This window comes from Anomaloglossus baeobatrachus, chromosome 3, assembly GCF_048569485.1.
Source record: "Anomaloglossus baeobatrachus isolate aAnoBae1 chromosome 3, aAnoBae1.hap1, whole genome shotgun sequence".
Classification (NCBI taxonomy): Eukaryota; Metazoa; Chordata; class Amphibia; order Anura; family Aromobatidae; genus Anomaloglossus; species Anomaloglossus baeobatrachus.
Genome location: NC_134355.1, coordinates 247,839,074 through 247,863,919, shown reverse-complemented (window position 1 = coordinate 247,863,919; position 24,846 = coordinate 247,839,074). Strand labels below are relative to the sequence as shown.

Sequence of the window (24,846 nt, the reverse complement as noted above, 5' to 3'; positions counted from 1 at the left end):
ATATGGCATGTTCTCTTATTTCTTGAACAATATTTTGTGCTATTACAATCCATCTCCCTTATAAGAAGCTCCGATCTATGTCTACCTGCTTTCCATCTGTGTTCGCCACGCACGTCATCCCTCTGCACGCGTGCGCTGTTGTCCTCTGCATCATCGCCGTCGAGGTGCCGTCTTGGTGACGCCGGCACATGCGCGGGATCGGAATGACGTGTCTCCGCTTCCGCGCGTGCACCGTGTTCGTCTGACGGCTTCCCCGCCCGCGGTAATGTGTTGGACATCTGCGCATGCGTCAATCAATCGGAAAACGTTGGCGGAAATAGCGAAGGGCGGGTTATTTAAATGTGATCGCTCTGGTGAATTGTTTATGCTATTTTCTCCCTCCCTGATGAAGCTAACGGGGGGCATTGGCTCCTTGATAGCGAAACACGTGTCGATGGGTAGGGGGGAACTTTTCCTTCATGGGACCTGGCTGTCTGGGCTTTTGCTACTGACATCTACAAAAACTGCACCTTATTGGTGGGTGTTTATTTCGGAATGGTGGCTATTATTCCCTGTATTTCAGGCTATTTATGCATTTGACACTTTAGAGATTATTGTTTAACAGGCAGGCATTTTACTGCCTATTTCTTTTTTGAGATACTTTGGACGTGCACTGACACTTTAATTAGTATTCTGCCTGCGGGTTTTATAATACTTCTCATATTTATCCATCTTCCATTATTATAGCTATGTGTAATATGCGTCTTATATGCCCACACCCAGCTCCCATTTTCTGTATGTTTTTAATCAATGTTTTATGCATTTCCACTTGAACCCCCTTTGTTCCCCCTTTTTGAAAATAAAATATTTTGCACAATCTATTTCCTCTTCTCCTGTTTTTCACAAACTTTCTAAAAAGAGGCAGTTGCAGGACTAGGGCAGGAGCTGAAGATTCTACCAACAGCCCCGCTTCAACCCACCAAAAGCTATAATACCCAAACTTCAAATGCAGATTAAAGAACAACCAGGATGTGGATTTCTTCACTAGAGGTATCTATTGAATCTCAAAATCATCACTATTATGGTCATGCCTTACATGCATAATAGGGATGACAGGTTTGTAGATTCATCATTGCATTTATGCCAGTTTTGGGCGTTAATACCTATTAGGCTGGGGCCACACGGGGCACTACTACGATGCTCGCATGAGACTCGGCTCGTGCTGGCAGCACAGCAGGAGCCGAGGGTCATGCGAGTGTGCCTCCATCTGAGGTCCGATCATGTGAGCAGACCTCAGCTGCGGGGGGCGGGCTGGCTCTCAGGAGGGGAAGGAAGGATTTCTCTCCCTCTCTCCTCCATAGTCGGCTATTGCCATTCTCGCACTGCACTAGCAGTACACAGGTGTACCGCGAGTGCAGTGCGATTTTTCTCTCGCCCCATTCACTTGAATGGGTGCGAGAGAAAGAGTCTCAGCTTACAATCGCAGCATGGTGCGATTGTTTTCTCGGTCTGATTAGGGCTGAGAAAATAACCGCTCATGTGTGCTGACAGTCACACAGGCTAATATTGGTCCGAGGGGAATGCGATGTTTTATCGCACTCCACTCGCACCGATATTATGAGTGCAAGCCAAAAAATACATACTATATAAGGATAAGGCTGCACATCAAACTTAGATAATAGTATAATGCCTCAAGCATATGGAAAAATATTGGAATATACAATGAAAAATGCTACTTGCTAATTTGAACATGTGAATAATGAATTGCATACCTGCCATGAATATTAGGAAAAAGGAGATATTTAGCAATCTAATTGATCAATGTAACTGAGCCCCAAGACCTCGTCAAGGTATATCTCTATATTGGGGTCGCTAGCTCTGTGACCCTAACTGTGTGTCATCTCATTGCAATTAAAAACTGCTGTGGGTGGAGAGGGGTAACTAAGGACTTTCTTATATAGGAGATGGAAAAAACATGGCTGAAAGGGGCGGAGCTGTGTTCACATTCAGAAAAAAAACTACATATAACTGAATAGGATAACTGAAGTGAGCACTAATATATATATATTATGAGTGCAAGCCAAAAAATACTTACTATATAAGGATAAGGCTGCACATCAAACTTAGATAATGGTATAATGCCTCAAGCATATGGAAAAATATTGGAATATACAATGAAAAATGCTACTTGCTAATTTGAACATGTGAATAATGAATTGCATACCTGCCATGAATATTAGGAAAAAGGAGATATTTAGCAATCGCTAATATTCATGGCAGGTATGCAATTCATTATTCCCATGTTCAAATTAGCAAGTAGTTATCTAAGTTTGATGTGCAGCCTTATCCTTATATAGTAAGTATTTTTTGGCTTGCACTCATAATATATATATTAGTGCTCACTTCAGTTATCCTATTCAGTTATATGTAGTTTTTTTTCTGAATGGGAACACAGCTCCGCCCCTTTCGGCCATGTTTTTTCCATCTCCTATATAAGAAAGTCCTTAGTTACCCCTCTCCACCCACAGCAGTTTTTAATTGCAATGAGATGACACACAGTTAGGGTCACAGAGCTAAGGACACCAATATAGAGATATATCTTGACGAGGTCTTGGGGCTCAGTTACATTGATCAATGCGATTGCTAAATATCTCCTTTTTCCTAATATTCATGGCAGGTATGCAATTCATTATTCACATGATCAAATTAGCAAGTAGCATTTTTCATTGTATATTCCAATATTTTTCCATATGCTTGAGGCATTATACCATTATCTAAGTTTGATGTGCAGCCTTATCCTTATATAGTAAGTATTTTTTGGCTTGCACTCATAATATATATATATTAGTGCTCACTTCAGTTATCCTATTCAGTTATATGTAGTTTTTTTTCTAAATGTGAACACAGCTCCGCCCCTTTCGGCCATGTTTTTTCCATCTCCTATATAAGAAAGTCCTTAGTTACCCCTCTCCACCCACAGCAGTTTTTAATTGCAATGAGATGACACACAGTTAGGGTCACAGAGCTAGGGACCCCAATATAGAGATATACCTTGACGAGGTATTGGGGCTCAGTTACATTGATCAATGCGATTGCTAAATATCTCCTTTTTCCTAATATTCATGGCAGGTATGCAATTCATTATTCACATGTTCAAATTAGCAAGTAGCATTTTTCATTGTATATTCCAATATTTTTCCATATGCTTGAGGCATTATACCATTATCTAAGTTTGATGTGCAGCCTTATCCTTATATAGTAAGTATTTTTTGGCTTGCACTCATAATATATATATATTAGTGCTCACTTCAGTTATCCTATTCAGTTATATGTAGTTTTTTTTCTGAATGTGAACACAGCTCCGCCCCTTTCAGCCATGTTTTTTCCATCTCCTATATAAGAAAGTCCTTAGTTACCCCTCTCCACCCACAGCAGTTTTTAATTGCAATGAGATGACACACAGTTAGGGTCACAGAGCTAGGGACCCCAATATAGAGATATACCTTGACGAGGTCTTGGGGCTCAGTTACATTGATCAATGCGATTGCTAAATATCTCCTTTTTCCTAATATTCATGGCAGGTATGCAATTCATTATTCACATGTTCAAATTAGCAAGTAGCATTTTTCATTGTATATTCCAATATTTTTCCATATGCTTGAGGCATTATACCATTATCTAAGTTTGATGTGCAGCCTTATCCTTATATAGTAAGTATTTTTTGGCTTGCACTCATAATATATATATATTAGTGCTCACTTCAGTTATCCTATTCAGTTATATGTAGTTTTTTTTCTGAATGTGAACACAGCTCCGCCCCTTTCGGCCATGTTTTTTCCATCTCCTATATAAGAAAGTCCTTAGTTACCCCTCTCCACCCACAGCAGTTTTTAATTGCAATGAGATGACACACAGTTAGGGTCACAGAGCTAGGGACCCCAATATAGAGATATACCTTGACGAGGTCTTGGGGCTCAGTTACATTGATCAATGCGATTGCTAAATATCTCCTTTTTCCTAATATTCATGGCAGGTATGCAATTCATTATTCACATGTTCAAATTAGCAAGTAGCATTTTTCATTGTATATTCCAATATTTTTCCATATGCTTGAGGCATTATACCATTATCTAAGTTTGATGTGCAGCCTTATCCTTATATAGTAAGTATTTTTTGGCTTGCACTCATAATATATATATATATTAGTGCTCACTTCAGTTATCCTATTCAGTTATATGTAGTTTTTTTTTTCTGAATGTGAACACAGCTCCGCCCCTTTCGGCCATGTTTTTTCCATCTCCTATATAAGAAAGTCCTTAGTTACCCCTCTCCACCCACAGCAGTTTTTAATTGCAATGAGATGACACACAGTTAGGGTCACAGAGCTAGGGACCCCAATATAGAGATATACCTTGACGAGGTCTTGGGGCTCAGTTACATTGATCAATGCGATTGCTAAATATCTCCTTTTTCCTAATATTCATGGCAGGTATGCAATTCATTATTCACATGTTCAAATTAGCAAGTAGCATTTTTCATTGTATATTCCAATATTTTTCCATATGCTTGAGGCATTATACCATTATCTAAGTTTGATGTGCAGCCTTATCCTTATATAGTAAGTATTTTTTGGCTTGCACTCATAATATATATGTATATTAGTGCTCACTTCAGTTATCCTATTCAGTTATATCTAGTTTTTTTTTCTGAATGTGAACACAGCTCCGCCCCTTTCGGCCATGTTTTTTTCCATCTCCTATATATGAAAGTCCTTAGTTACCCCTCTCCACCCACAGCAGTTTTTAATTGCAATGAGATGACACACAGTTAGGGTCACAGAGCTAGGGACCCCAATATAGAGATATACCTTGACGAGGTCTTGGGGCTCAGTTACATTGATCAATGCGATTGCTAAATATCTCCTTTTTCCTAATATTCATGGCAGGTATGCAATTCATTATTCACATGTTCAAATTAGCAAGTAGCATTTTTCATTGTATATTCCAATATTTTTCCATATGCTTGAGGCATTATACCATTATCTAAGTTTGATGTGCAGCCTTATCCTTATATAGTAAGTATTTTTTGGCTTGCACTCATAATATATATATATTAGTGCTCACTTCAGTTATCCTATTCAGTTATATGTAGTTTTTTTTCTGAATGTGAACACAGCTCCGCCCCTTTCGGCCATGTTTTTTCCATCTCCTATATAAGAAAGTCCTTAGTTACCCCTCTCCACCCACAGCAGTTTTTAATTGCAATGAGATGACACACAGTTAGGGTCACAGAGCTAGGGACCCCAATATAGAGATATACCTTGACGAGGTCTTGGGGCTCAGTTACATTGATCAATGCGATTGCTAAATATCTCCTTTTTCCTAATATTCATGGCAGGTATGCAATTCATTATTCACATGTTCAAATTAGCAAGTAGCATTTTTCATTGTATATTCCAATATTTTTCCATATGCTTGAGGCATTATACCATTATCTAAGTTTGATGTGCAGCCTTATCCTTATATAGTAAGTATTTTTTGGCTTGCACTCATAATATATATATATATTAGTGCTCACTTCAGTTATCCTATTCAGTTATATGTAGTTTTTTTTTTCTGAATGTGAACACAGCTCCGCCCCTTTCGGCCATGTTTTTTCCATCTCCTATATAAGAAAGTCCTTAGTTACCCCTCTCCACCCACAGCAGTTTTTAATTGCAATGAGATGACACACAGTTAGGGTCACAGAGCTAGGGACCCCAATATAGAGATATACCTTGACGAGGTCTTGGGGCTCAGTTACATTGATCAATGCGATTGCTAAATATCTCCTTTTTCCTAATATTCATGGCAGGTATGCAATTCATTATTCACATGTTCAAATTAGCAAGTAGCATTTTTCATTGTATATTCCAATATTTTTCCATATGCTTGAGGCATTATACCATTATCTAAGTTTGATGTGCAGCCTTATCCTTATATAGTAAGTATTTTTTGGCTTGCACTCATAATATATATGTATATTAGTGCTCACTTCAGTTATCCTATTCAGTTATATGTAGTTTTTTTTTCTGAATGTGAACACAGCTCCGCCCCTTTCGGCCATGTTTTTTTCCATCTCCTATATATGAAAGTCCTTAGTTACCCCTCTCCACCCACAGCAGTTTTTAATTGCAATGAGATGACACACAGTTAGGGTCACAGAGCTAGGGACCCCAATATAGAGATATACCTTGACGAGGTCTTGGGGCTCAGTTACATTGATCAATGCGATTGCTAAATATCTCCTTTTTCCTAATATTCATGGCAGGTATGCAATTCATTATTCACATGTTCAAATTAGCAAGTAGCATTTTTCATTGTATATTCCAATATTTTTCCATATGCTTGAGGCATTATACCATTATCTAAGTTTGATGTGCAGCCTTATCCTTATATAGTAAGTATTTTTTGGCTTGCACTCATAATATATATATATTAGTGCTCACTTCAGTTATCCTATTCAGTTATATGTAGGTTTTTTTTTTCTGAATGTGAACACAGCTCCGCCCCTTTCGGCCATGTTTTTTCCATCTCCTATATAAGAAAGTCCTTAGTTACCCCTCTCCACCCACAGCAGTTTTTAATTGCAATGAGATGACACACAGTTAGGGTCACAGAGCTAGGGACCCCAATATAGAGATATACCTTGACGAGGTCTTGGGGCTCAGTTACATTGATCAATGCGATTGCTAAATATCTCCTTTTTCCTAATATTCATGGCAGGTATGCAATTCATTATTCACATGTTCAAATTAGCAAGTAGCATTTTTCATTGTATATTCCAATATTTTTCCATATGCTTGAGGCATTATACCATTATCTAAGTTTGATGTGCAGCCTTATCCTTATATAGTAAGTATTTTTTGGCTTGCACTCATAATATATATATATTAGTGCTCACTTCAGTTATCCTATTCAGTTATATGTAGTTTTTTTTCTGAATGTGAACACAGCTCCGCCCCTTTCAGCCATGTTTTTTCCATCTCCTATATAAGAAAGTCCTTAGTTACCCCTCTCCACCCACATCAGTTTTTAATTGCAATGAGATGACACACAGTTAGGGTCACAGAGCTAGGGACCCCAATATAGAGATATACCTTGACGAGGTCTTGGGGCTCAGTTACATTGATCAATGCGATAGCTAAATATCTACTTTTTCCTAATATTCATGGCAGGTATGCAATTCATTATTCACATGTTCAAATTAGCAAGTAGCATTTTTCATTGTATATTCCAATATTTTTCCTAATGCTTGAGGCATTATACCATTATCTAAGTTTGATGTGCAGCCTTATCCTTATATAGTAAGTATTTTTTGGCTTGCACTCATAATATATATATATTAGTGCTCACTTCAGTTATCCTATTCAGTTATATGTAGTTTTTTTATTTTCTGAATGTGAACACAGCTCCGCCCCTTTCGGCCATGTTTTTTCCATCTCCTATATAAGAAAGTCCTTAGTTACCCCTCTCCACCCACAGCAGTTTTTAATTGCAATGAGATGACACACAGTTAGGGTCACAGAGCTAGGGACCCCAATATAGAGATATACCTTGACGAGGTCTTGGGGCTCAGTTACATTGATCAATGCGATTGCTAAATATCTCCTTTTTCCTAATATTCATGGCAGGTATGCAATTCATTATTCACATGTTCAAATTAGCAAGTAGCATTTTTCATTGTATATTCCAATATTTTTCCATATGCTTGAGGCATTATACCATTATCTAAGTTTGATGTGCAGCCTTATCCTTATATAGTAAGTATTTTTTGGCTTGCACTCATAATATATATATATATTAGTGCTCACTTCAGTTATCCTATTCAGTTATATGTAGGTTTTTTTTTTCTGAATGTGAACACAGCTCCGCCCCTTTCGGCCATGTTTTTTTCCATCTCCTATATAAGAAAGTCCTTAGTTACCCCTCTCCACCCACAGCAGTTTTTAATTGCAATGAGATGACATACAGTTAGGGTCACAGAGCTAGGGACCCCAATATAGAGATATACCTTGACGAGGTCTTGGGGCTCAGTTACATTGATCAATGCGATTGCTAAATATCTCCTTTTTCCTAATATTCATGGCAGGTATGCAATTCATTATTCACATGTTCAAATTAGCAAGTAGCATTTTTCATTGTATATTCCAATATTTTTCCATATGCTTGAGGCATTACACCATTATCTAAGTTTGATGTGCAGCCTTATCCTTATATAGTAAGTATTTTTTGGCTTGCACTCATAATATATATATATATATTAGTGCTCACTTCAGTTATCCTATTCAGTTATATGTAGGGTTTTTTTTCTGAATGTGAACACAGCTCCGCCCCTTTCGGCCATGTTTTTTCCATCTCCTATATAAGAAAGTCCTTAGTTACCCCTCTCCACCCACAGCAGTTTTTAATTGCAATGAGATGACACACAGTTAGGGTCACAGAGCTAGGGACCCCAATATAGAGATATACCTTGACGAGGTCTTGGGGCTCAGTTACATTGATCAATGCGATTGCTAAATATCTCCTTTTTCCTAATATTCATGGCAGGTATGCAATTCATTATTCACATGTTCAAATTAGCAAGTAGCATTTTTCATTGTATATTCCAATATTTTTCCATATGCTTGAGGCATTATACCATTATCTAAGTTTGATGTGCAGCCTTATCCTTATATAGTAAGTATTTTTTGGCTTGCACTCATAATATATATATATATTAGTGCTCACTTCAGTTATCCTATTCAGTTATATGTAGGTTTTTTTTTTCTGAATGTGAACACAGCTCCGCCCCTTTCGGCCATGTTTTTTCCATCTCCTATATAAGAAAGTCCTTAGTTACCCCTCTCCACCCACAGCAGTTTTTAATTGCAATGAGATGACACACAGTTAGGGTCACAGAGCTAGGGACCCCAATATAGAGATATACCTTGACGAGGTCTTGGGGCTCAGTTACATTGATCAATGCGATTGCTAAATATCTCCTTTTTCCTAATATTCATGGCAGGTATGCAATTCATTATTCACATGTTCAAATTAGCAAGTAGCATTTTTCATTGTATATTCCAATATTTTTCCATATGCTTGAGGCATTATACCATTATCTAAGTTTGATGTGCAGCCTTATCCTTATATAGTAAGTATTTTTTGGCTTGCACTCATAATATATATATATATTAGTGCTCACTTCAGTTATCCTATTCAGTTATATGTAGTTTTTTTTCTGAATGTGAACACAGCTCCGCCCCTTTCAGCCATGTTTTTTCCATCTCCTATATAAGAAAGTCCTTAGTTACCCCTCTCCACCCACAGCAGTTTTTAATTGCAATGAGATGACACACAGTTAGGGTCACAGAGCTAGGGACCCCAATATAGAGATATACCTTGACGAGGTCTTGGGGCTCAGTTACATTGATCAATGCGATAGCTAAATATCTACTTTTTCCTAATATTCATGGCAGGTATGCAATTCATTATTCACATGTTCAAATTAGCAAGTAGCATTTGTCATTGTATATTCCAATATTTTTCCATATGCTTGAGGCATTATACCATTATCTAAGTTTGATGTGCAGCCTTATCCTTATATAGTAAGTATTTTTTGGCTTGCACTCATAATATATATATATATTAGTGCTCACTTCAGTTATCCTATTCAGTTATATGTAGTTTTTTTTTTTCTGAATGTGAACACAGCTCCGCCCCTTTCGGCCATGTTTTTTCCATCTCCTATATAAGAAAGTCCTTAGTTACCCCTCTCCACCCACAGCAGTTTTTAATTGCAATGAGATGACACACAGTTAGGGTCACAGAGCTAGGGACCCCAATATAGAGATATACCTTGACGAGGTCTTGGGGCTCAGTTACATTGATCAATGCGATTGCTAAATATCTCCTTTTTCCTAATATTCATGGCAGGTATGCAATTCATTATTCACATGTTCAAATTAGCAAGTAGCATTTTTCATTGTATATTCCAATATTTTTCCATATGCTTGAGGCATTATACCATTATCTAAGTTTGATGTGCAGCAGCCTTATCCTTATATAGTAAGTATTTTTTGGCTTGCACTCATAATATATATATATTAGTGCTCACTTCAGTTATCCTATTCAGTTATATGTAGGTTTTTTTTTTCTGAATGTGAACACAGCTCCGCCCCTTTCGGCCATGTTTTTTCCATCTCCTATATAAGAAAGTCCTTAGTTACCCCTCTCCACCCACAGCAGTTTTTAATTGCAATGAGATGACACACAGTTAGGGTCACAGAGCTAGGGACCCCAATATAGAGATATACCTTGACGAGGTCTTGGGGCTCAGTTACATTGATCAATGCGATTGCTAAATATCTCCTTTTTCCTAATATTCATGGCAGGTATGCAATTCATTATTCACATGTTCAAATTAGCAAGTAGCATTTTTCATTGTATATTCCAATATTTTTCCATATGCTTGAGGCATTATACCATTATCTAAGTTTGATGTGCAGCCTTATCCTTATATTGCAACCAATCATAGACACGGGCAGGGGAAGCAGTGAATATTGATGTAGTTTAATGAGCGGACCCAGAAAAGAGTCTGACTGATGTGTTATCTTCGGGGAAACACACTTTGTATATCTCAGGCTTCCACCAGGGGGAGCTGGAGCCCTGCAGGAAAAGTCACTACAAAGAGCTGAATCAGCATGGAGGTGGACACACAGTGTGTGCTGAAGCACTGACCTGCAGAGTCAGCCAGAATACAGAGGCCACGGGGCGTGCGGGGGATGCTCAGGCAGGCCAGGTCATACACAGTATGGTGAGAAAGAAGACTGGAGGAACGAGCAAAAGCGGGGTCGAGGTCAGGCCGAGGTCAGTACCAGAGAAAGCAACCAAGTGGGAAGGTAGGAGAAGGAGGAATGACTGCGGCTATTGTGGGAAGGAAGGAGGTGAGACGGAACACAGACAGAGCACAGGGGAAGGACGGATCAGGAAACACTTACAGGGACCAGCAATCACAGTCAAAGCAGTGCTAAGCTTATAGCCGCCGCTGGTTCACCAGAGATGACAGAATTTAAAGCATCCAACCTCCAGAAGTGAGGCCAGAGAGAAGGCTCCGCCCCCTAGCCATGTTGACGGGGAGGTGGAACCATGACAGTATAACTCTCCTGCTCTTACCCCCATTTTTCTTCCTTTTGCAGTCCCATAGCCCTTATTATGGCCATTTTAATGCCATTTTCACCACAGAAGTTCGAGTCTCCATTGATTAGTTTGGCGTTCGGCATCCAGGGCCAAGTTTGGGTCAAGTCCATTTCCCAAACCAAACTTTTTTTCAAGTCTAGCCAAACTCGGCGAACCCTAACATCCATGGATCTACTCATCTCTAAATACAATTGTAGCGCCCCTGACTATATCAGGATGCTACAGGGAACTGCATTCTCTCACCAGGGTGCAGGACCTACCCCTCATGGTTCCAGGTTCCCGAAAACCGGTGTCACCTGAGCGTTCCACTCCCGGAATGGCTATCTGGATCGAGGAGAAGATGGAGCGGCTCTACAGGAGGATGCGGATGCAATTCCTGTTCATGTTGGACGACTAGTGCATCGAGATGAGAAGTGTGGGCGCGGAATGCGGGCCCATGAATCAGAAGCCCTGCGTGTGGAGCGGGTAAGCAGAAGCTCAGTTCCGGTTGATCCGGCCGACCCGGCCGTGGAACCCAGTCTGCCCCCGGCCACCGCGACAGCCATGCCACCTCCTCCATCCTCGGCTGAAACTATAGCGGAGCCGCTGCCCTCAACACCGGAAGCGGAGCCTCCAGCCCCCACAGAAGACGAGCAATGCCTCCGGCCCTACCACCAGCCAGACCAGACCCGGCCGCAACGCCTCCAGTACGATCCACGGCCAGACCAGACCCGGCCGCATCACCAGGCCCGTACCTCGGTACTGAGCACCCGGCCACTGCTACACCGGCTGCAGAATAGCCGGCGCATCTTGTTGCTGCAGCAGGGGACGAACCCATCAACATGTCAGTTCCACTGCAGCACGGCCTCCCGGTAGCTGCCGGGGCCACGGGAATCCGAATGCATCCGGTTCCCCTGGAGGAATGGTAGCGGAACCCGGCTACCCCAGTAGTTGCTGTTGTTATATATTTGTGTTTGTATTTTTTCTTGAAAAATCTAAAGAATAATCTCTGAATAGGTAACCTGATTTTGAAAAGTTTTACAATTTTTGCACCTCGTCTGCCTACCAGAGTCGTTCCCTGAACCAGCAGGGCTTCAATCCTGTCACCACGGACACAACAAGGAACTCGGGGTGGTGCGACACCATAACTAGATGTGGCACCAGGGTTCAGGTGTTTTGGGTGGCGGGTTGAAGGCAAATGGACAATGGAAATGGACTGTCGCAGGAAGGAGCTGCTGCAGAGTAGGCTGAGTCTCTGAATACTGCTACAACCGTTAGCGTTCCCAAGTGTTCTCGTGTTAGACTCTGTAAGGTTGTAACGTTCAAGTGTATTGCATCCTCTGTGTGGGAAAAATATTTAATATTTAATGTTATCTTTTTTTCAGTTCCAGATAAATAAAAGCTCTGTGTGCCCTGTAGCTCGCGGACGAGCTACGTTTAACCAAGGGGGAATGTAGTGCCCCTGACTATATCAGTGTGCTACAGGGAATTGCATTCTCTCACCAGGGTGCAGGACCTACCCCCATGGTTCCAGGTTCCCAAAAAACGGTGTCACTACCATCAGCACCACAAATCCCAACCACACCTCACATCATGACCTGTCAGACACACCAGTGGGTTGGTCAAGCTGGAATAGGGCCACCCACCTAGGGGTCAGGCAGACCGGTGGGAGGGGACCAAAGCAGTGAGTGAGAGCCCTCAAAGAGTGAGGAGCTGGGAGTAGTAGCTCTCGGGGAGCGAGACCAAGGTTGGGTCACAGACGGTGGTCTGGGACCAGAGGAGTCGGGGTCCGGTAGCAGTGACATTGGAAAAGGGTGCGACGGACAGTCTTTGAGGATTGTCGGCACCAGAAAGCCCAATAAGCGGACCGGTACTGAGCACGACGGGGTACAGGACCCTAGGTCAGTAACCGATTCAACGTCCTGATAATTAGCCTGAGAGTGAGAGTCTCTTCACAAACTTCCCTAAGAGCTCAGAGATTGAAGGCATCAGCACAACGCGGGGGATAGGGTTTTCCAGATAAAGCAACCCACTGAAATTCCAAGTGCCAGCCATCAAAAGCACAGATACACTACACATAGTAAGCGAGGCCCTAACAGCTTCAAGCGAAGGGGCCACAAACAGACAACTAAATTGTGCACGGAGGCAGGCTCCGGACTACCAAGTGACACCGGTGGGAGCAGATCCCTGGACGGGCTCCCTGCAGTGGCAGTGGTACACAGAGAATTTGGTTTACCACAGTGTGTGTGTCTATTTATAAACCTCATCCAACACCATGACTACCACAGTGAGTACCCTGATCTCTGCATCCTGCCTCCCCAAATAACCACCAGCTAACATTACCCCTGAGCCCCGGGGCCTTCCCTACCTGTGGAGGGAATAACATCAGGCTGCTTAAACGCCATCTGCCTCAGTACTCCTTACAGCAGCAGCGGTACTCTCATTACCGCAACCCACAGGTGGCGTCAAGAACTTCTCCCCTGTAAATACCCCCTCTTAAAGATCAAAGTGTCTGCCAAGCCGGGTCCGGACGTCCCCACTTGAGCCACGATCTCGGATCCGAGCAGCCCGACCAACACCGGGGAGGTACAAAATCATCCTTTATTATTAATTAAATTATTAAAACTAATTAAAAATATGGAGAATTATAATATTACCTGACATGAAAGGGGGAGTATACATAATTATTGTTAGCATATGATAATAAAGTTCATATATCAGGTTCTCCATAGGGGATAAATATGCAGGGGATACATTTTTGTACAATTAGAGCTTCCTTAAACTTACATGAGTTACATAAATAGAGTATTAATGCAATCCTGCAAATTATTAAAAATAGCATAATCCACGAGGAAAAATACAGAGAAATAAAGAGTGTGTCCTTGAGGAAGTCACAGAAAAATGTATGTCAGACACAATCTTGAGGCGTGCAAACCATACATAGTTCAGGTAATGAATGAACACAATGGAGGCGATACATTGGAGTACACTGACCTGATTCATTAAGAGACAGGCGCCACTAAAGTCGTGTCTTAGCATGTAGGGCCACTAGAAATGTACAATAGATGTGCAAAGCATAAAATCCCAATACATACATATAAAATTAGAATATAACACAGTAGAAAATCTGGTAGCCATTTTAATACTACACTTCGGAATGAAGAAAAATAAAGAAACTCACTACAGCGTGGAATTTCACAGTGTTCCCATCGCTTGGTTGGATCAGAAGTAAAGCACCACGGTCGGGGTTCTCCATCTGGGTTGCGGCAGTAATTATTTATAAGATTTTTCTCTGGAATGCTGGTAACAAGCAAAAAACAAAGGACATTTAAAGCCTTCAAGGCTGAGAATTAAGAAATAGCATTCCAAGAGTAAAAAAAAATTCAAAAGGAAAAGTAAAACAGAAATCAACCTAGCAAAGTGATCTACAGAGAAACAAGTCACCAATGGCTTTAAAATAAATACATAAAAAAATTGTAAAAATACTGATGTCAAACTCAACATTTTTTACAGGATCGGCCCCTTAAAAGAAGATTATGGAGGAAAATCAGATGTTAAATATGTACTTTTCAACCATGTTCACCAATCATTTAGCAAGGCAGAAATCAAAGTTCACCACCGAATATAACTAACACAAGAATAAGGGGCACTTTGCACACTACGACATCGCAAGCCGATGCTTGCGATGCCGAGCGCAATAGTCCCCGCCCCCGTCGCAGCTGCGATATCATGGTGATAGCTGGTGTAGCGAACGCCAGCTTCACATGCACTCACCTGCCCTGCGACATTGCTCTGGGAGGCACCCCGCCTCCTTATTAAGGGGGCGGGTCGTGTGGCGTCATAGCAACGTCACACGGCAGGCGGCCAATAGAAGCGGAGGGGCGGAGATGAGCGGGACGTAAACATCCCGCCCACCTTCTTCCTTCCGCATAGCTGGCGAGAGCCGCAGGACGCAGGTAGGAGATGTTCCTCGCTCCTGCGGTTTCACACAAAGCGATGTGTGATGCCGCTGGAATGAGGAACAACATCGTAACATCGGTCATTTCCAAATTATGGAAATGATCGACGCTACACCGATGATATGATTATGACGATTTTGCACTCAATCGTATTAAAAAGGCTTTACCCACTACGATATCGCCTGCGACACCGGATGTGCATCACTTTCAATTTAACCCCACCGACATCGCACCTGCGATGTCGTAGTGTGCAAAGTGCCCCTAAGTATGGCTGGGTCTGGACAAATTAAATATTGACAAATCCCCAGGGCCAGATGGCATTCATCCAAGGCTACTGAAGGAGTTGAGCTCAGTAAATGACAGATCATTGTATTTCATCTTCTTAGGGGTACTTTGCACACTACGACATCGCAAGCCGATGCTTGCGATGCCGAGCGCGATAGTCCCCGCCCCCGTTGAAGCTGCGATCTCTTGTGATAGCTGCCGTAGCGAACATTATCACTACGGCAGCTTCACACGTACTTACCTGCCCTGTGACGTCGCTCTGGCCGGCGACCCGCCTCCTTCCTAAGGGGGCGGGCCGTGCGGCATCACAGCGATGTAACAGGTGGCCAGTAGAAGCGGAGGGGCGGAGATGAGCGGGACGTAAACATCCTGCCCACCTCCTTCCTTTCGCATAGCCGGCATGAGCCGCAGGACGCAGGTAGGAGATGTTCCTCGCTCCTGCGGCTTCACACACAGCGATGTGTGCTGCTGCAGGAATGAGGAACAACATCGTAACATCGGTCCTTCCGAAATTATGGAAATGACTGACGCTACACCGATGATACAATTTCGATGCTTTTGCGCTCGTTAATCGTATCAAAAACGATTTACACACTCCGATATCGACAGCGACGCCGGATGTGCGTCACTTTCGATTTAACCCCACCGACATCGCACCTGCGATGTCATAGTGTGCAAAGTACCCCTTAGACTCTCTTGTAAGAGGGTCAGTGCCACAGGATAGATTTAGGAAAAGTAATGAGGTGGATCCAGGCAACTAAAGTTTGGTAAGTCTGACTTCAGTGGTATACAAAGCTTTGAAGGCATTATAAAAGATTATTTGCAAAATTATATTGCAGAGAATAATATAATAACTGACAACCAACATGAATTCATGAAAAGTAAGCCGTGTCTACCCAAAATGGTCAGTTTCTATTAAATGATTAGTGCAAATCTAAATGTTGGTCATGTGGCTGATTTGATATATTCACACATTGCTGAGGCATTTCATATTTTAATACAGAATAGCCTTGAAGTGAAGCTCCAGAAATAGGAACTTTGGGTCACTATATGCACATGGGTAAAACACTTGTTAAGAGAAAGGAAACAAAGAGTAGTAATAAATACATTCTCTAAATAAGATAAATTCAGCAATGGGACCATAAGGATCCATGATAGACCCAATTCTTTTTATCTCTTTAGTATTACTTTTTGGATGGGACTGAGATTAATATGTCAGTCTTTGCTGATTACACAAAACTATATAGGTGTCACACTACAAGATGGAGGGGAGAGAGTGATGTAGACCCACTGCTCCCAGAAATGGGCTTTCCCTGAAGGGGCATGACTAAATGCCTACCCAGTCCTCACAGAGCCTCAGATTGTGAGGTTGGACTTGGCTTCCGATAGGCACCAGGTACCACTTTGGGCAGCTCCTTATTGACGCGCTCCACCAAGGGGCTGGTCAGCGAAAGATGCGATGGGAGGAAGGGATGAACTGACACTAAGGAAGAATATAGTGGGACAACCCCTGACACTTTCCCTGAGAAATTCTGAGCTCCCTGACATCCCTAGACGGGATCTTTCAACCCGTGCAGTGATCACGTTCCTATCAATGTCTTTCCCTGAGCACAGCACTGACTGGCACATTGGGTAGTAGGAACACTAATCTCACTCTAGGATAAAGACACAAAGTATAAAAGACAGACAAGGGTAAATAAACAGCAATCATACAATACACTCCAGTCTACAGGAAGGAGTAAAGGGAAAGGATTAGTGAGGCAAACCAAAAGGGAAGAAAGGATTGGAAGACAGAAAACAAACTTCCAAGCAGGTACAGTATGTCCAGAAATGGCTGCTGAAACTTTTTGTCCATAGCACATACCTCATGACTGCCCTACTGCAGAGGCTTCCCCCCACCATTGGCTCATCACCGGTCCATAACCAATTTATCCCACCCACTAATAAACACGCAACACCATTATTTTGGATAAATTGGCCAAATCGGCCCGGTTTATTACCAAACATCATAACACATAAATAACCATTTATACCAATGCAAGGGCGGTTCTTGGAGCCCCAAAACCTGGCGGACACCAAGTAGGTTACCAAAAACCATCCGGCATGTTTTGCCCCCAGCCGCAACCACAAGCTCGGGGGCACCACCTTTTGCCGGAAAACCGTGTCCCTAACCGACTCTCAGGAGACCCCACTCCTGTAGAGCCCCCCAAGTCCGCCAGGCAATTACTATACCAGAATAAACAAGGGGGGTGGTCCCCCATCTATCCGATGTACCACCCCCCTCCCCGACATTTCCACCGACTCCAAGAACCCCCCTCGCCACCGCCACCACGAGCATTACCTGACCCCTCATAGTCACCCCACCAAAACAAGTGCCCGCTCAACTCCTTCTTGAATGCTCAAGGCCCACAGATCGACACCCACGGCAGTCAGGTGCACACCATCTGACCGCCAAAAATTCCCCTCCCTCGACTCCAAGTCCCTGTGCCGAACTACGACTCCTCCATTCCTGGACACAAAATTCCCAACCACCCTATTGACCTTTATTCTGGTCTTTTCGATCCTCTCCAGTGACCGAGCCCCCCGCCAAATCTTTCGGGGAACGATATCTGACCAAACCACCCTGAGTTTAGGGAAGATTGACCAAAGGTGGAGCAGGTCGTACCGAATATCCCGTATCAACTCCCGACAGGGGCGAGCCCCTAAATCACTTCCCCCGACGTGCAACACCAGAACCTCAGGGGGGCGATCCAAACGAGCAAACCGGTGAAACTCCACCAACACCTGCCGCCAGCGCAGGCCCCTCACCCCGATCCAACGAACGATTACCTCGTCTCTGGACCAACCCAACTGCCAACCATTGCGTCGCACATCAGCTCTCATTGCCCCCCAATAAACAAAAGAATGGCCGAAAATCCACACCAGGTGCATATCACCTATAGAAGGAAACAAAAACAAAAAAGGGGGGGTGTAACAAACCGAAAATCTGATACGCACCAATAACTATCATTAAACTGCAAAAAAGAAACAACATTGCAGAAGTTTTTTTTTGTTTTTTTTTACATACACCACCAGTCCAGAAAGAACGCCCCGACTCCTACAACAAATGGGGGCGGACGTACAGCCTGAACCTCTTCAACTCCCACCTGCCAATCCTCTGCACTGTCTCCGCTGGGAGCCCCCACCTGTCAGCTTCAGTCGCTGCCCCGATCCGACACGAGTGAGCTGAGAACTTGTCCGCCTGCAACCCCAACCTCTCCAGACATTTCCGAAAAACCGCCACAAACTGGTACCTGGACAAAAACGATCCATCCTGATGCTTCAACAATGGACCCGGGCGATCAACCCCCAATTCTAAATGCCGTTTAAAACAGGATACAGGGCACATCGGGGACCCCGCCAACGCCCATAAAGTGACCCTTCTCCCGCGACCAAATTGATCCGTCTTAGACCGCCGGATCCAAAACTCCACAGTGTCCCCGGAAACAACCGTGTCCTCTCCCAAAACGCCCCCCCCCCCCTCGGGATGACGCTGGGGAAACCAACTCGCCTATCCTCGTAGCCCAAAGAAAGCCCATGTAAATGCCAACTGAAACAGAACCATTTCAAAGTGTGAAACACACACTCGCTCCAGCTGAGCACCCAGCTCTTCCAGCAGCTGGAATGACACCGGCCTCCGACTGTCCGGTCTATGAACCCCTTTTCTCAAGCCCCTCACAGCTTGCCGAACAAGAAAATTCTTTGTTATATCTACTACCCCCTGCAATTTACAACCAAACGAAACCCCCGCCAAAAATTGATCAACCCCGGAAACAGACCACTGATCCGAAGCCATCCTACACAACCGACACAGCAAGGCACCAATAGAATCCTCCTCAGACTCCCCAACCCCAAATTCCTGCCTCCAATTCATCCAGTCCATCCAGGCTGCTTCATATGCAGCCCACGTACCAGGAGCCAATGACGCTCTGATCAACGAGCTCGCCTCTCGAACACCAACTCCAAGAGCTCCGCTGGCCAGGTGCTGCCAGAGGACTCTGCTTCCGGCGCCAGGCTCCAAAAACGATCCTACTGTAAGCGAGAAAGGGAATCAGCAACGGAGTTCTTGACCCCCGGTACATGCACTGCCACAACCCACACATTAAGGCAAAGACACCGCAACACCAAATACCGCAACAGGCGGACAACCGGAGGAGACGTACCAGACAAGTTGTTAATCGCCATAACAACCGACATGTTGTCGCAGTGAAAGCGGATTTTTTTGTTGCTAAAATGATCTCCCCAAACGGACACCGCCACCACAATCGGGAACAGCTCCAACAACGTCAAATTGCGCGTAAACCCTGCTTCATGCCACGTCGGCGGCCACTCTCCCACGCACCACCTACCTCCGAAGTAAGCCCCAAAGCCCGTACCGCCTGCTGCGTCGGTGAAAAGCTCGCAATCAAAATCGACTACCACTTCCGCAATCATTAGCGACCGGCCATTGTACTTCCCCAAAAAAGTGCCCCAAACAGCCAAATCCTCCCTAAGATCCTGAGTCAACCTTATGTAATGTCTTGGGGAACGCGCCCCGGACGTCGCCGACACCAACCTACGTGAAAAAACCCGGCCCATGGGCATGATACGACAAGCAAAATTCAGCTTGCCCAACAAAGACTGGAGGTCCCTCAACTGAATTTTTTTAAGGCGAACAGCCGAACTCACCTCCGCACGCAAAGCCGAGATTTTTTCCTCCGGCAGCCTGCACTCCATCATCACAGTATCAATTGTGATGCCCAAAAAATTCAGACAAGTACACGGGCCTTCTGTCTTCTCCTGAGCCAAGGGAACCCCGAACCGGTCAGACAACCATTCCATAGTCCTCAACAACGTCTGACAAACTGCCGACTCGGCAGGACCCATGAACAAAAAAATCGTCGAGATAGTGAATCAGAGCTGAGCCACATCACACACTGCCCATTCTAAGAAAGAACTAAATGCTTCAAAATAAGCACAAGAAATGGAACACCCCATAGGCAAACAACGATCAACAAAATAGGATCCGTCCCAAAAACAACCCAACAGATGCATGCTCTCAGGATGCACCGGCAGCAAACGGAAAGCCGATTCGATGTCCGTTTTTGCTAACAATGCTCCCCTACCACATCTCCGAACCCATCTTACGGCTGCGTTAAACGAGATATAAACCACCGAACAGAGGTCTGGGTCAATGCCATCATTCACCGACAAACCCTTGGGGAACGACAAATGCTGAATGAGCCGAAATTTGTTCGGCTCCATCTTTGGGACTACCCCTAGCGGCGACACAACCAAATTCGGAATGAGGGGGGATGCAAACGGACCCGCCATCCGACCACGAGCAACCTCACCAAGTAGCTTTGTAGTCACCACCTCCGGGTGTCGCCGTGCTGACAACAAATTCTGTAACTGAAACGGAACCACAGGAGGAGGGGGGGATCCTAAAACCAACACGAAAACCGTCCTCCAATAACACTGCCTTGTTCCGCCTAGGGTATCTATTTAGATAAGGGGCCATGTCGAGAAGCCTCACTGGGCTCCCCCCCTTTTCCAGAATCTCCCCCTGCTTAGAATCTCCCCCTGCTTTGGGCCTTCCCTTCTTAAAGCAACGAGCCGCTCTGTGGGAGGAACCTCCACAACCTGAACACTGATGCTTAAACTTGCAGGAGCTCCCAAACTTGCACTGGCTGTCGTTACACTGCCAGCACACCCCTGCCCTTGCTCCCACGCCACCTGCCTGGGTCCCCACTAGAGATGAGCGAACCAGTCACGGTTAGGCTCGAGTTTGGTTCGCCGAACGGACGTCTCGTTCGAGTTCGGTTCGGCGAACGTTCGACGAACCAAACTCGAACCACATAGGAAACAATGGCAGGCAATCACAAACACATAAAAACACCTAGAAAACGCCCTCAAAGGTGTCCAAAAGGTGATAAACAACTCACAACACAACACAAACACATGGGAAAGTGACAAGGACATATACTCATGCGAAAACAAAAGAGCAGGACAAGGAAAAAGAGAAGGAGACACAGATATAGGCATGGCACGCCCTTCTAAAATCATGTAAAACACCGCAAGGTGACTCCAAGCGGAGTCTCCCTTTTTTCCAAAAATTGGGCCACACACACACCCACCCCTTCAGTGGCAGCACGTGTGCCCCAGTTGTACACTTCACAGCTAGATTTGCATCAAGCACATTCAAAAATACGCCATACTTAACCGTCCCCAGGATGACACCGGGGTAGGTAGCAAAGTCTTTCCTGATCCCAGCGCTGTGCATCTTGGATCATTTTTAAAAACAATGTAAGCAAGGGTTACTCCAAGCGGAGTCTCCCTTTTTTTCCAAAAATTGGGCCCCACACACACCCACCCATTCAGTGGCAGCACTTGTGCCCCAGTTGTACACTTCACAGCTAGATTTGAATCAAGCACATTAAAAAATACGCCATACTTAACCGTCCCCAGGATGACACCGGGGTAGGTAGCAAAGTCTTTCCTGATCCCAGCTCTGTTCATCTTGGATCATTTTTAAAAACAATGTAAGTAAGGGTTACTCCAAGTGGAGTCTCCCTTTTTTTCCAAAAATTGGGCCCCACACACACCCACCCATTCAGTGGCAGCACTTGTGCCCCAGTTGTACACTTCACAGCTAGATTTGCATCAAGCACATTCAAAAATACGCCATACTTAACCATCCCCAGGATGACACCAGGGTAGGTAGCAAAGTCTTTCCTGATCCCAGCTCTGTTCATTTTGGATCATTGTTAAAAACAATGTAAGCAAGGGCTACTCCAAGCGGAGTCTCCCTTTTTTCCAAAAATATGGCCACACACACACCCACCCCTTCAGTGGCAGCACTTGTGCCCCAGTTGTACACTTCACAGCTAGATTTGCACCAATCACATTCAAAAATACGCCATACTTAACCGTCCCCAGGATGACACCGGGGAAGGTAGCAAAGTCTCTCCTGATCCCAGCTCTGTTCATCTTGGATCATTTTTAAAAACAATGTAAGCAAGGGTTACTCCAAGTGGAGTCTCCCTTTCTTTTCCAAAAATTGGGCCCCACACACACTCACCCATTCAGTGGCAGCACTTGTGCCCAAGTTGTACACTTCACAGCTAGATTTGCATCAAGCACATTCAAAAATACGCCATACTTAACCGTCCCCAGGATGACACCGGGGAAGGTAGCAAAGTCTTTCCTGATCCCAGCGCTGTGCATCTTGGATCATTTTTAAAAACAATGTAAGCAAGGGTTACTTCAAGAAGAGTCTCCCTTTTTTCCAAAAATTGGGCCACACAGACACCCCATCAGTGGCAGCACTTGTGCCCTAGTTGTACACTTCACAGCTAGATTTGCATCAAGCACATTCAAAATACACAAGCATTTACTCTCCCCAGGATGACACAGGGGTAGTAAATTCCTTGTGGATCCATGACTTGTTCATTTTGATGAACGTTAGTCTGTCCACATTGTCACTGGACAGACGCGTGCGCTTATCTGTCAGCACACACCCAGCAGCACTGAAGACACGTTCAGAGACAACGCTGGCAGCTGGACACGACAAAATCTCCAAGGCGTAAGTGGAGAGCTCTAGCCATTTTTCAAGATTTGAAGCCCAAAATGAGCAAGGCTCCATTTGCAAAGTCATGGCATCGATGTTCATTTGGAGATACTCCTGTATCATCCTCTCCAGCCGTTGACTATGTGTCAGACTTGTTCTCTCTGGTGGCCTTGCAAAGGAGGGTCTAAAAAAATTATGAAAAGATTCAATAAAATTGCTGTTACCAGCACCAGATACGGTACTACTGGTACGGGTAGACTGTTGAAGATGACGAGACCGTCCCATGTTTGTCAAGTTACGACTGGGAGATTCACTCCCTGCACCTGCACGGTTGTTTGGTGGAAAAGCCGTGCTAAGATCGAGTAACAGCTTCTGCTGATACTCCTGCATACGTGCGTCCCTTTCTATGGCTGGAATTATGTCACAAAATTTGGACTTGTACCAGGGATCTAATAGTGTGGCAAGCCAGTAGTCATCATCACTTCTAATTTTGACAATACGAGGGTCATGTTGGAGGTAATGCAGCAAGAAGGCACTCATGTGTCTTGCGCAGCCATGCGGACCAAGTCCACGCTGTGTTTGTGTCATAGAGGTGCTAACCATTCTTTCTTCCTCTGACATCTCCCCCCAACCTCTTTCAACTGAAATTTGACCAAGGTCTCCCTCATCCGCTGAGTCTTCCATGTCCATGGACAGTCCGTCCTCCATTTCTTCATGTTCTAATGCACCTTCCTCAACATTTCGCCTGCTACCATGCGCCCTTGTTGATTCCTGTCCCCCATGGTCCTATGCCTGCCGCGTTGGTGATGATGAACGTCTGGACCTTGGTGATGTTGTTGTGTCTTGCGCATATGAATCCTCCTGTAGTTCCTCCCCTTCCTGTTGTCCCACCCCCTGACTCCGAATAGTGTTTAGCGTGTGCTCCAGCATGTAAATGACTGGAATTGTCATGCTGATAATGGCATTGTCAGCGCTAAACATATTCGTCGCCATGTCGAAACTGTGCAGAAGGGTGCATAGGTCCTTGATCTGAGACCACTCCATCAGGGTGATCTTCCCCACCTCTGCATCTCGTTGGCCCAGGCTATACATCATGACGTATTGCACCAGGGCTCGGCGGTGCTGCCACAGTTGCTGTAACATGTGGAGAGTCGAATTCCAGCGTGTCGCCACATCGCATTTCAGGCGATGAACCGGCAGGCCGAAAGACGTCTGGAGCGATGCAAGTCGCTCAGCAGCGGTGGTTGAACGTCGGAAGTGAGCAGACAGTTTTCGTGCCCTGTTCAGAAGGCCATCTAGGCCGGGATAGTGTGTTAAAAAATTGCTGGACAACAAGGGTCAACATGGGAGCCATACAAGGCACGTGTGTCACCTTGCCCAGGCGAAGGGCCGCACCCAGGTTTGCAGCATTGTCGCACACGGCCTTACCAGGCTGCAGGTTGAGTGGAGACAACCATTTATTAAATTCAGTCTCCAGAGCTGCCCACAACTCATCCGCTGTGTGACTCCTATTTCCAAGACATGTCAAGCTAAAGACCGCCTGATGCCGTTGCGCTCTGCTGCCAGCATAGTAATGAGGGGTGTGTGATTCCTTCTGCGCAGTGAGAACGCTGGTGGCCTGACCAGGCAGGCTTGGGTCGGAGGTGGAGGACCCAGATGAGGTGGAGGAGGCAGAAGCAGTGGCGGAACTTGGACAGACAGAGGATTGACACACAAGTCGTGGGGACGGCAAGACTTGTGCAGCAGACCCTTCACCATCTATCACCATAGTTACCCAGTGCCCAGTCAGCGACATGTAACATCCCTGTCCATGCTTACTGGTCCAAGTATCGGTGGT

At 44.5% G+C, this 24,846-nt stretch overlaps 1 protein-coding gene across 1 annotated transcript in view; it reads right to left on the bottom strand.

The window, feature by feature from the left end:
* PLG (plasminogen) overlaps positions 1-24,846 on the bottom strand; it is a 206,952-nt gene that overhangs the window by 97,170 nt on the left and 84,936 nt on the right. The window contains exon 8 of the mRNA XM_075341468.1: positions 14,359-14,477. Coding sequence (XP_075197583.1) covers positions 14,359-14,477 — 119 coding nt within the window. The remainder of the gene's footprint in view (positions 1-14,358; positions 14,478-24,846) is intronic.